The sequence below is a fragment of the Cervus elaphus genome, chromosome 20, assembly GCF_910594005.1.
Source record: "Cervus elaphus chromosome 20, mCerEla1.1, whole genome shotgun sequence".
Classification (NCBI taxonomy): Eukaryota; Metazoa; Chordata; class Mammalia; order Artiodactyla; family Cervidae; genus Cervus; species Cervus elaphus.
This window is the reverse complement of record NC_057834.1, coordinates 29,099,610-29,111,696: the sequence shown is the minus strand read 5'-3', so window position 1 is coordinate 29,111,696 and position 12,087 is coordinate 29,099,610. Positions and strand designations below refer to the sequence as shown.

Below are 12,087 nucleotides of genomic sequence, written 5' to 3'. Positions count from 1 at the left end.
GCCCTCCTCCAGGGGATCTTCCCAACCCAGGGATCGAAGCCATGTCTCCCACATTGCAGGGGGATTCTTTACGATCTGAGCCACCAGGGAAGCCCTAATCACAATATCAGTAACTGCTAATCTTGTTGAGTACTACTCCTCAAACTCTGTACCGAATGCTTTATGTGTATGATCTCATCTAATCTCCATAGTAGTCTTATTACGAAGGCAGAGTGGTGTCAGGATATACAGCAGGCCTTGGGTTTTGGCCACCTGGAGCCGTGCTGGCTGAATTCATGGGGTGATTCCATTCCTATTAACTATGTGACCTTGGAAAGCTGCTCAGCTCTTACCTGTGTCTCAGTATCTCCATCTATAAAATGGGAATAATCATAATACCTACTTTCTTTATATGAGTTCAGTTTTGAGAGGACACCTCAAGAGCTAAGTTGGGCTGTCATTTGCCCTTAGTGTGCAGAGTTGAGAATGATTTAAAAACCCTGCTTTGTATCCAGCTGGCACCACCCATTCTTCACTTACTGTGAATGAATCCAAGAAATTCAACAGGTACAAGCAATCACCGGAAAGCTATTTGTTGTGATTGGAAAACACTCAAAGAAATGGAGTGCTTCACAGATGATTTAATATTTTCGAGGTAGCACATGCGAATGAGTAAGCTCAGGGTAGATGAGTACGTTTACATTCCACATCAAGGTTTTACTTAAAGTTTACATTTTGTTTAAATGAGAAGTAAGATCAATGTAAAATGACTTAAACCTTTCTTGGAAATTTATGGCTTCTTTTAATAAACCTCATAAAAGGCACTTTTAAACATATGCAGCATTCTTAATGTAATGGTTTCATTCTTGAAATATATAGTATTTAGGTTGTATCTAAAATGCTCTATAAGTATCACAAAGGCTGTAAAAATATTGTTAACGGGAAGAAATCTTTTTAGAGGAATAAATATTTTCTTGGAAAAGGAAAAAGCTGTGAACCTTTTAGGTAGGGGAATGGCTTGGTTTTGAAAAGTAACAATTTGCCTTTTTTTTTCTAACATCCTTTCTGTGGTTCTGCTTCAGCCAATTATTAGATTAAAGCAAGCTGTTGCTACGTGCCCTAGAAACTAAGATGGATTTGATGTTGCACCCTAAGTTTGTGAGGAGAAGTTTCATTTAAGGCTTTAATGAGGTCAAGGGAACAAAGCAGGAGGCTGGCTGAGTCTTTTGTGTTATTTTAAGGACTGTATCTTAGAATTACAAGGCTTGCATAATGCCATGGAAAGAACACAGGATTTAGAGCTGAAAGATCTCAGTTTGAGACTTGGCGCTGCCATTTCCTAGCTTTGTGACCTTGGCATAATCACTTAGATGCTCCAAGGCTCGTTTTTTTGTGGGTCTAGAAAAGAGGATCAAGAATACTTTCTCTAGCCACTTTGTAAGAACAGTGCAGTGTCAAATGTGATAAGAGGTAGTTGAATATGATCCTAGAACTTTGTAAAATACTTTGTGCTAAAGACATTTATTTGCTGTTTTTAAATATGATGAAAGCAGTTTGGGCCACAGTGTATACTGTTGAAGAGAAAAAAAGACATTGAGCAGAAAATAATAATAATAGTTAATATTTACTTAGGCCTTATTATATGTCAAAGACCATGCTAATTTAACATGAGAAAGTGCTTTGTGAGCCAGAAAGTCAGAAAATGCACATAGACTTTATTTGCTGGATAAACATTGGTTGAACATTTATTTTGTACAAACACGGAGCAGAGCTTCTACCCCACTCTACACAGGTAAGTCGATTCTATTATTTAAGAGAAAGAGTTGCATTCTCTTTGGTGGCCTGTTTCCCTCTCTGGAGATTGCAACCTTCAGAAAATTTTCCATTAGGTATAACTTGAGATGCATATAGCTGCTAATTATGCCATGCTACAGTTGGGAAGAACATAAAGTCCAACTTCTTTCTAGATGAGGAAACAAAGATCTGGAAGGGGAGCAGGCATCACCTGTTAAATTCAGTTTTCATCTGCTACAAGTCATAACTCTATATACAAACATCATAAAATAAGGAAGGCAATACTTCTACCTACTGTACAGACTTATACTGTGTAAAGAAAGGAATTGACCCAGCAATACCACTTCTGGGCATACACACTGAGGAAACCAGATCTGAAAGAGACACGTGCACCCCAATGTTCATCGCAGCACTGTTTATAACAGCCAGGGCATGGAAGCAACCTAGATGCCCATCAGCAGACGAATGGATGATGAAGCTGTGGTACATATACACCATGGAATATTACTCAGCCTTTAAAAAGAATTCATTTGAATAAGTTCTAATGAGATGGATGAAACTGGAGCCCATTATACAGAGTGAAGTAAGCCAGAAAGATAAAGAACATTACAGCATACTAACACATATATATGGAATTTAGAAAGATGGTAACGATAACCCTATATGCAAAACAGAAAAAGAGACACAGATGTACAGAACAGACTTTTGGACTCTGTGGGAGAAGGCGAGGGTGGGATGTTTCGAGAAAACAGCATCGAAACATGTATACTATCTATAGTGAAACAGATCACCAGCCCAGGTGGGATGCATGAGATAAGTGCTCGGGGCCTGATGCACTGGGAAGACCCAGAGGAATCAGGTGGAGAGGGAGGTGGGAGGGGGGATCGGGATGGAGAATACATGTAACTCCATGGCTGATTCATGTCAATGTATGACAGAACTCACTTCAATATTGTAAAGTGATTAGCCTCCAACTAATAAAAATAAATGAAAAAATAAAAAATTAAAAAAAAAAAAGAAAGGAATTGTGGAGGATAAATCTGGAAAGGTAGGTCAACACCAGTTCAGGGGGATCTTGTATATATGGTAAGGAATTTAGAGATTATCCTGAAAATATAGGACTCCAGTAAAACATACTAAGTAAGAGAATTACTGAATTAGACGTGTGTTTTAGAAAGATGACTCTGGGACAGTGCAGAAAATGAACTGCCTCAAGTCATGGTAGGGGGCATGTTTATGGTGGTTATAGAACCCTGAAGAAAAATAATGGTTTGAATCCAGATCGGAGAAGAAGTCAAGCTCTCACTGTTTGCAGTTGACATGATACTGTACATAGAAAACCCTAAAGATAGTATCAGAAAATTACTAGAGCTAATCAGTGAACTCACCAAAGTTGCAGGAATCAATACACAGAAATCACTTGCATTTCTATATACTAACAATGAAAAAATCAGAAAGAGATTTTTCAAAATCAATCCCATGCACCATTTCAACAAAAGGAATTAAATATCCAGGAATAAACTTACCTAAAGAGATGAAAGAACTACACAGAAAATTATGACACTAATGAAGGAAAGAAAAAAGGAAAAAAAAAAAAAAAACAACCACATAAACAGATGGAGAGATATTCCATGTTCCTGGGTAGGAAGAATCAATATTGTGAAAATGACTATACTACCAAATGCAATCTACAGATTCAATGTGATCCCTATCAAATTACCAATGGCAGTTTTCACAGAACTAGAACAAAAAGTTTCACAATTCATATAGAAACAAAAAAAGACCCCAAATAGCCAAAGCAGTCTTAAAAAAGAAGAATGGAGTTGGAGGAATCAACCTTCCTGACTTCAGATTATACTACAAAGCTACAGTCATCAAGACAGTATGTATTGGCACAAAAACAGAATTATCAAGACCAATGGAACAAGATAGAAAGCCAAGAAGTAAACCCATGCAGCTATGGGTACCTTTTTTTTTGACAAAGGAGGCAAGAATATACAGTGGGGCAAAGACAGCCTCTTCAATAAATGGTGCTGGGAAAACTAGACAGCTACATGTAAAAGAATGAGATTAGAACACTTCCTAACACCATACACAAAGATAAACTCAAAATGGATTAAAGATCTAAGTGTAAGACCAGAAACTGTAAAATTCTTAGAGGAAAACAGGCAGAACACTCGATGACATAAATCAAAACAAGATCCTCTATGACCCACCTCCTAGAGTAACAGAAATAAAAACAAAAGGAAACAAGTGGGACCTGATTAAACTTAAAAGCTTTTGCACAGCAAAGGAAACTATAAACAAGGTGAAAAGACAACCCTCAGAATGGGAGAAAATAATAGCAAATGAAACAACTGACAAAGGATTAATTTCCAAAATATACAAGTAGCTCATACAACTCAATACCAGAAAAACAAACAACCCAATCAAAAAGTGGGGAAAAGACCTAAACAGACATTACTCCAAAGAAGACATACAGATAGATGGCTAACAAACACATGAAAAGATGCTCAACATTGCTCATTATTAGAGAAATGCAAATCAAAACCATGAGATATCACTCAAACTGGTCAGAATGGCCATCATCAAAAAGTCTACAAACAATAAATGCTGGAGAGGGTGTGGAGGAAAGGGAACACTCCTGAACTGTTGGTGGGAATGTAGATTGATACAGCCACTATGGAAGACGGTATGGAGATTCCTTTAAAAACTAGAAATAAAACCACCATATGACCCAGCAATCCCACTCCTAGGCATATACCCTGAGGAAACCAAAATTGAAAAAGACACATGAATCCCATTGTTCATTGCATCACTATTTACAATAGCTAGAACATGGAAGCAACCTAGATGTCCATTGACAGATAAATGAATAAAGAAGTTGTGGTACATATACACAATGGAGTATCATTCAGCCATAAAAAGGAACACATTTGCATCAGTTCTAATGAGATCGATGAACCTAGAACCTATTATACAGAGTGAAGTAAGTCAGAAGGAGAAAGATAAACATTGTATTCTATCACATATAAACAGAATCTAGAAAAATGGTACTGAAGAATTTATTTACAGGGAAACAGTGGAGAAACAGACATAGAAAATAGACTTAAGGACATGGGAGAGGGGAGGTGAGGCTGAGATGTATGGAGAGAGTAACATGGAAACTTACATTACCATATGTAAAATAGATAGCCAACAGGAATTTGCTGTGTGGCTCAGGAAAGTCAAACAGGGATACTGTATCAACCTAGAGGGGTAGAATGGGTAGGGAGATGGAAGTCAGCTTCAAAGGGGAGGGGTTATATGTATACCTATGGATGATTCATGTTGAGGTTTGACAGAAAACAACAAAATTGTGTAAAGCAATTATCCTCCAATAAAAAATAAAGAAAGAAAGAAAAAGAAATAATGGTTTAAGTGGAAGAGTGTTAGTAGGGATGGACTTCTAGGTTACTTGCTCAGCAATGAGGGTGGGTATTGATTTTCACTGAAAACAAAGGAGATCAGTTCAGTTCAGTTGCTCAGTCGTGTCTGACTCTTCGCAACCCCATGAACTGCAGCACAGCAGGCTTCTCTGTTCATCACCAACTCCCAGAGCTTGCTCAAACTCATGTCCATCGAGTCGGTGATGCCATTCAACCATCTCATCCTCTGTCATGCCCTTCTCCTCTTGCCTTCAATCTTTCCAAGAATCAGGGTCTTTTCCAATGAGTCAGTTCTTTGCATCAGGTGGCCAAAGTACTGGTGTTTCAGATTCAGCATCAGTCCTTCCAATGAGTATTCGGGACTGATTTCCTTTAGGAGTGACAGGTTTGATCACCTTGCAATCCAAGGGACTCTCAAGAGTCTTCTCCAACACCACAGTTCAAAAGCATCAATTCTCTGGCGCTCAGCTTTCTTTATGGTCTAACTCTCATATCTATACATGACTACTGGAAAGACCATAGCTTTGGCTAGACAGACCTTTGTCAGCAAATTAATGTCTCTGCTTTTTAATATGCTGTCTAGGTTTGTCACAGCTTTTCTTCCAAAGGGCAGACATCTCTTAATTTCATGGCTACAGTCACCATCTGCAGTGAAGAACACAGGAGGTGGTATTTATTTGGGGGAAGATTGGGTTTAGGCCAATATTTAGGGGCAGGTATAAAAAGAAGTAGTTGAATATGATCCTAGCGCTTTGTAAAATGTTTTGTGCTAAAGACATTTATTTGCTGTTTCTAATTCCTATGATGAAAACAGTTTGGATTCCATCATATATTGCTGTAGAGAAAAGAAGATATAGGGCAGAAAATAATAATAATAACTAATATTTACTTAGTCCTTATTGTGTGTCAAAGACCGTATTAATTTAACATTTTATTTCTCACATCAACCCTATGAGATAAGGATTAAGCCCATTAAACAACTGAGTAATGAAGGATTGGAGGGTTATGATTTAATAATAGTCATAGTAGTCCTTATAAGCAAAGACTCAAAAGGAAATATATCTGCCTTCACAAGCAAATGCTTCAATTCAGATGATGGGACAGACATGCCTGGATTTAAATCCTGACTCTGCCACTCATGTTTTGTATGAACTTGGTTAAGAAACCAGTCCTCGTAAGTGTTTTTTTAATTCATGTGGGAATTGTTAAAGACACCTGCCTATCTATCTCACAGGGGAGGATGAAGCAATAAGTGAGATTACACATGAAAATTTCTTAAAACAATGCCTGGCATGATGTGTACTTAACAAACAAAATTTAACCGGCGTCTTCAATTACAGTCTTTCCTTCTGTATGTCTACCCTTCAAAATGTTATTATAATTTAAAGACATGCACAGAGTTCTGATTTTAGTATCATCCCATTCTATCACTAGTGATAACAAAACAAAGCATAACATACTCACTGAGTCAATAATCATGTAATAAAAGATAGGAGAAGTCGTCAAGGACATCTTACCCCAAAGGAAATAAATTAATGAGAAAAGACACAAATGAACTTGGCTTGGAGCATCCAGGATGTTGGCAGTTGGGAGCTGGACCCTCAGTGGTCTGGAACCAAGATCTGGTCAACTGAAATTAAGGTAGATTTACATACCAACACTAAAAGGTCACTAAAATTTGGAGCAGCAATTAGATGAGGAAGTAATCTCTGAGATAAAACCCTTCAAATGGGTTATTGTGGTCTGACTCACAGGTGTCTCCTGACTTATTAGTATAAAGAGAACTGTACTCATTTTAGGCTGTTAGGTCTCTCACAGATACCAAACAAATAAGAATCAGAAGGTTATGATATAATTAATAGTCACATTAGCCCTTATAAGCAAAGACTCAAAAGGAAATATATCTGCCTTCACAAGCAAATGCTTCAGCTCAGATGATGGAACCGACATGCCTAGATTTAAATCCTGACTCTGCCACTCATGTGTTATATGAACTTGGTCAAGAAATCATACCTGAGAACTGCAGGAGACAATCTTTCTAGACAAGGCTGTTGAGGAGGAGGGAGCGATTGAAGGGGGGGTTGACTTAGCGTGCACTGCGCCCCTCGGGATCGTTATTGCGCGTGAAACGGCTGCTTTTGGAAGGCTATTGCCCAGAAGAAAAGATGTTTGGTTTTCACAAGCCAAAGATGTACCGAAGTATAGAGGGCTGCTGCATTTGCAGAGCTAAATCCTCCAGTTCTCGGTTCACTGACAGTAAACGCTATGAAAAGGATTTCCAGAGCTGTTTTGGGTTACATGAGACTCGTTCAGGAGATATCTGTAATGCCTGTGTCCTGCTTGTGAAAAGATGGAAGAAATTGCCAGCAGGATCAAAAAAAAACTGGAATCATGTGGTAGATGCAAGGGCAGGACCCAGTCTAAAGACTACACTGAAACCAAAGAAAGTGAAAACTCTATCTGGAAACAGGATAAAAAGTAACCAGATCAGTAAACTGCAGAAGGAATTTAAACGCCACAATTCTGATGCTCACAGTACAACCTCAAGTGCCTCTCCAGCTCAGTCTCCCTGTTACAGTAACCAGTCAGATGATGGCTCAGATACAGAGATGGCTTCTGGCTCCAACAGAACGCCAGTGTTTTCCTTTTTAGATCTCACATACTGGAAAAGACAGAAAATATGCTGTGGCATTATCTATAAAGGCCGTTTTGGGGAAGTCCTCATCGACACACATCTATTCAAGCCTTGCTGCAGCAATAAGAAAGCAGCTGCTGAGAAGCCGGAGGAGCAGGGGCCAGAGCCTCTGCCCATCTCCACTCAGGAGTGGTGACTAAGCTTTATGTAGAAGGGGAGCAAAAATGATTTAAATTTTGGAAAACAAAGCAACAAAATGACCCTCCTATTTTTAATTTGGATACCTGCTATTCTGCCAAAAGATGGATTTGTAGAATAGTTTTGAATGGGTTATTTTTCCTCCAGTTCCACAAACTCTGAAGCCAGTGAAGCTTACTAAGAGATAAAAAAGAAGTGTACATAATATTTAAGATGCTGAGTATTTCATAGGAAAGCTGAATGCTGCTGTAAAGTGCTCTTTAAGTCTTTTTTAAAAATCCCCTTCTAATGAATGAAATTAGGGGAATTTTCAGGGGACAGAGATGGGATTTGTTGTATGATAAACGTATGTAGTTTTAGTCTTTCTATTTTGAGAAGCAGTGGTTGGGGCATTTTTTAAGATGGCTGGCTACACTTGTTTTCCTTCATTATAATAAATTTGTCATAACTCAGTAAACATGGACTTGCCCCTAGAGGTAGTTGTTAATAACTGAAATATTAAGGTCTTGCCAAGGTTCTGGTGATTCAAACCTGTACTACTGAATATTAAGCGGGACAGACAGCTCTCTGGTGCGAATATCTTGAAGGAGCAATTTCTAAATAGGCAGAGGTAACCTGACTGTATATGTTGCATCCTGTGTCACCTCCCTCCATATTGATATTTGATACAGATTTTAATTTATATGAAACTTAAAAAGCAGAATCAAAACTTAAAGCAGAATCAAAGTTCCTCTTGGGGAAATGTCAAGTCTTTAGGAGAAGCAATCCTATATGAATAGTACCAAAGCATTACCACTTGGTAGAGAACATTCTCTATTAAAAATGTTAGATTATCTGAAAAATAACAATGTGCAAGTCTTTAGGATGGCACACGAAAACAACAAAGGTTAATGCTTCTTGGGGCACAGTTCTTAGAGGGCTTGCAAGTGTGTAAATAATTTTTGTTACGTGACTGGTGACTTCACTGAAAAATCTGCACAATTCAGTTTTAGCTCTGGATTACTTCAGTTGACCTTTGTGAAGGTTTTATCTGTGTAGAATGGTTGTTTGACTTGTTTTAACCTGTTAGGGTTTTGGGTTTGGTTTTTTTTTTTTCATTCTATATTAAAATTCTACTAAAAGAAAAGAGGTGTGTGTTAATGCTGAGTGGGTTGGTTTTGGTTTGGCTTCTTTTAGTCAGGCTTTCTGAACATTGAGGTGTTAGATGATACATCCTAAATGTGGAGCTCTTCCATTCTAAAACCTTCATTAAAAGCCTTTTACTTGAACCCAAACCAAAGTACTATCTATTGCCTCTTTTCTAAAAGTACAGGAAAAATATATCACCCGTTTTCATAATGAGGAACGATCGTTAGCCTCCCTGGTAAAACATGACTCAGTGCTTATTTTTAAAACTGGATTTTAAAGATTGGATAGTATACGTAGCAAGAGAGTGAGCCACTTTTTATGGGCACCCTATAGTTTTATAGTTTTTAATCAAAACTTAAAATTTTATATTTCTTCCTTTGGAAAAAACTACAAGCCACCATATGCACAGACTACACAGTGAGTTGGGTCAGTGCTCCCACAGACTTTGAGGTGTATTACAAGAACCCCAGCCATTATCATCTTCCTCCTGAGTTATTTTGAAATTTTTTTTGTACATTTTGGCTGCAGTATTGGTGGTAGAATATACTATAATATGGATCATCTCTACTTCTGTATTTATTTATTTATTACTAGACCTCAACCACAGTCTTCTTTCCCCCTTCCACCTCTCTTTGCCTGTAGGATGTACTGTATGTAGTCATGCACTTTGTATTAATATATTAGAAATCTACAAATCTGTTTTGTACTTTTTATACTGTTGGATACTTATAATCAAAACTTTTACTAGGGTATTGAATAAATTTAGTCTTATTAGAAAATAAAAAAAAAAAAAAAAAAAAAAAAAAAGAAATCATACCTATGTTACTATGAGTGACAGCAGATAAAACAACAACAACACACACACACTAACATCAAAGAGTGAAGATGGTGAAGTTGTCGGGTATAAGATATAAAAGAATTTTTTATGAACTTAAGACAAAAAAGCTATCAGAAATTAAATAAATAAATAAATGAAGCTTTGAGATATTAAAAGAATCTTAATATCTAAAATTTAAGATATCTTATTAAATAGAATTAAATAGCATATTAGACAAAGTAGAAGGGTAAAATAGCAAAATAAAGCAAATAAATATATGAAAATAGAACAAGAAAATCTAGCAGACCATTTTCTGGAGTTTTATATAAGACCACAATAAAAATGAGAAAGAGACAATATTTAAAGAGATAATGGGTGTGAGTTTTCTAAAACTGATGAAAAACATGCATCTACACAGTAAGGAAGTAAAACGTATCTGAAAGAGGGTTAAAATTTTTCTCTTGCAAGATGAAAATAGTGCTCACCTTAAGAGGAAATCTTGGTAAATCTGGCTGTGTTAAATTAAAATCTGTTTATCAAATAAAATCACACATAAGATGAAAAGGCAAGGTCTTCACTTACTGTATCGTCTCATTTTAAGGACCTTTTCAAGGGTAGTCAATGGTCTGGTCATTAGCACGCTGAAGAACTCCCTGCGTTTGTGCTAAGCCACTTCAATCATGCCGACTCTTTGTGACCCTATGGACCACAGCCCCCAGGCTCCTTCCTCTGTCCGTGGGATTCTCCAGGTAAGTCCATGGCTGATTCATGTCAATGTATGACAAAAACCACTACAATACTGTAAAGTAATTAGCCTCCAACTAATAAAAATAAATGGAAAAAAAAAAAAAAAAAGAATACTGGAGTGAGTTGCCATGGCCTCCTCCAGAGGATCTTCCCCACCCGGGGATCGAAGCTGTGTTTCCTGAGACTCCTGAATTGCAGGCAGATTCTTTACAGCTGAGCCACCAGGGAAGCCTTGAAGAACTCCCTAAAAATGTACAAAAGGTTTTAGTATTAATATATTTTATCTTGGTTTTTACTTTTGCATGTTTAATCTGAGAACTCATGGCTTTTCTCAAATATAAAAAAAAAAAATCAGATATTAGCTCTTTAAATTAACTTTTCCACCATTCTTTCTCTACATTTCTGAGATCTATGTTGGAGTCTGTCAATTTATTCTCCATATCTTTTGAATTCACTTTCATTTTTTTAAAAAATAAAACCTGTGTTTTAATAGAACTATACTGCCAAACTAAATAAGGTGGAAAAGTAGGATAATCAGACAAAAATACTAATAAAATATTTGTATTTTTAGGTATAGTAATTCTGCTTTTTTTAAATTCCATTTTTCTTTAATTTAGAATATTTCTTTTTGGTATAGCCACTATGGAGAACAGTATGGAGGTTCCTTAGAAAACTAAAAATAGAGCTACCATATGATCCAGCAATCCTACTCCTGGATATGTATCCAGAGAAAAACATGATTTGAAAAGATACATGCGCCCCAATGTTCCCTGCAACACTGTTTACAAGAGACAAGACATGGGATCAACCTGAATGCCTCTTGACAGAGAAATGAATAAAGAAGAAGTGGTACATATATACAATGGAATATTACTCAGCCTTCAAAAAGAATAAAATAATGCCACTTGCAGCAACAGGGATGAACATGGAGATTATCACACCAAGTGAGGTAAGTCATATAGAGACAGACAAATATCATATGATATCACTTATATGTGGAATCTATAAACATGATACAAATGAACTTATTTACAAAACAGAAACAGACTGACGGACTTAGAGAATGAATTTATGGTCACCAGAGGGGAATGATAGCAGGGAGGGATAGACTGGGAGTTTGGGACTGACATGTACACACTGCTGTATTTAAATTAAATAACCAGCAAGGACCAACTGCAGAGCAGTGAGAACTCTGCTTAGTATTCTGTATAACCTAAATGGGAAAAAAGAAATTGAAAAAGAATAGATGCATTTATACGGATAACTGAATCACTTTGCTGTACTCCTGAAACCAATACAACATTGTTAATGAAATATACTCTAATATAAAGTAAAAAGAAATATTTCTTTCTCTGTGCTGT

General features: G+C 36.9%; 1 protein-coding gene across 1 annotated transcript; it reads left to right on the top strand.

The window, feature by feature from the left end:
* The first annotated feature begins 7,230 nt into the window (after positions 1-7,230).
* Positions 7,231-9,302, top strand: LOC122677858 (SIN3-HDAC complex-associated factor). Its single transcript, XM_043878153.1, has one exon. The coding sequence runs from the start codon at positions 7,367-7,369 to the stop codon at positions 8,030-8,032; it is 666 nt and encodes a 221-aa protein (XP_043734088.1). The 5' UTR covers positions 7,231-7,366; the 3' UTR covers positions 8,033-9,302.
* Positions 9,303-12,087: the final 2,785 nt, after the last annotated feature.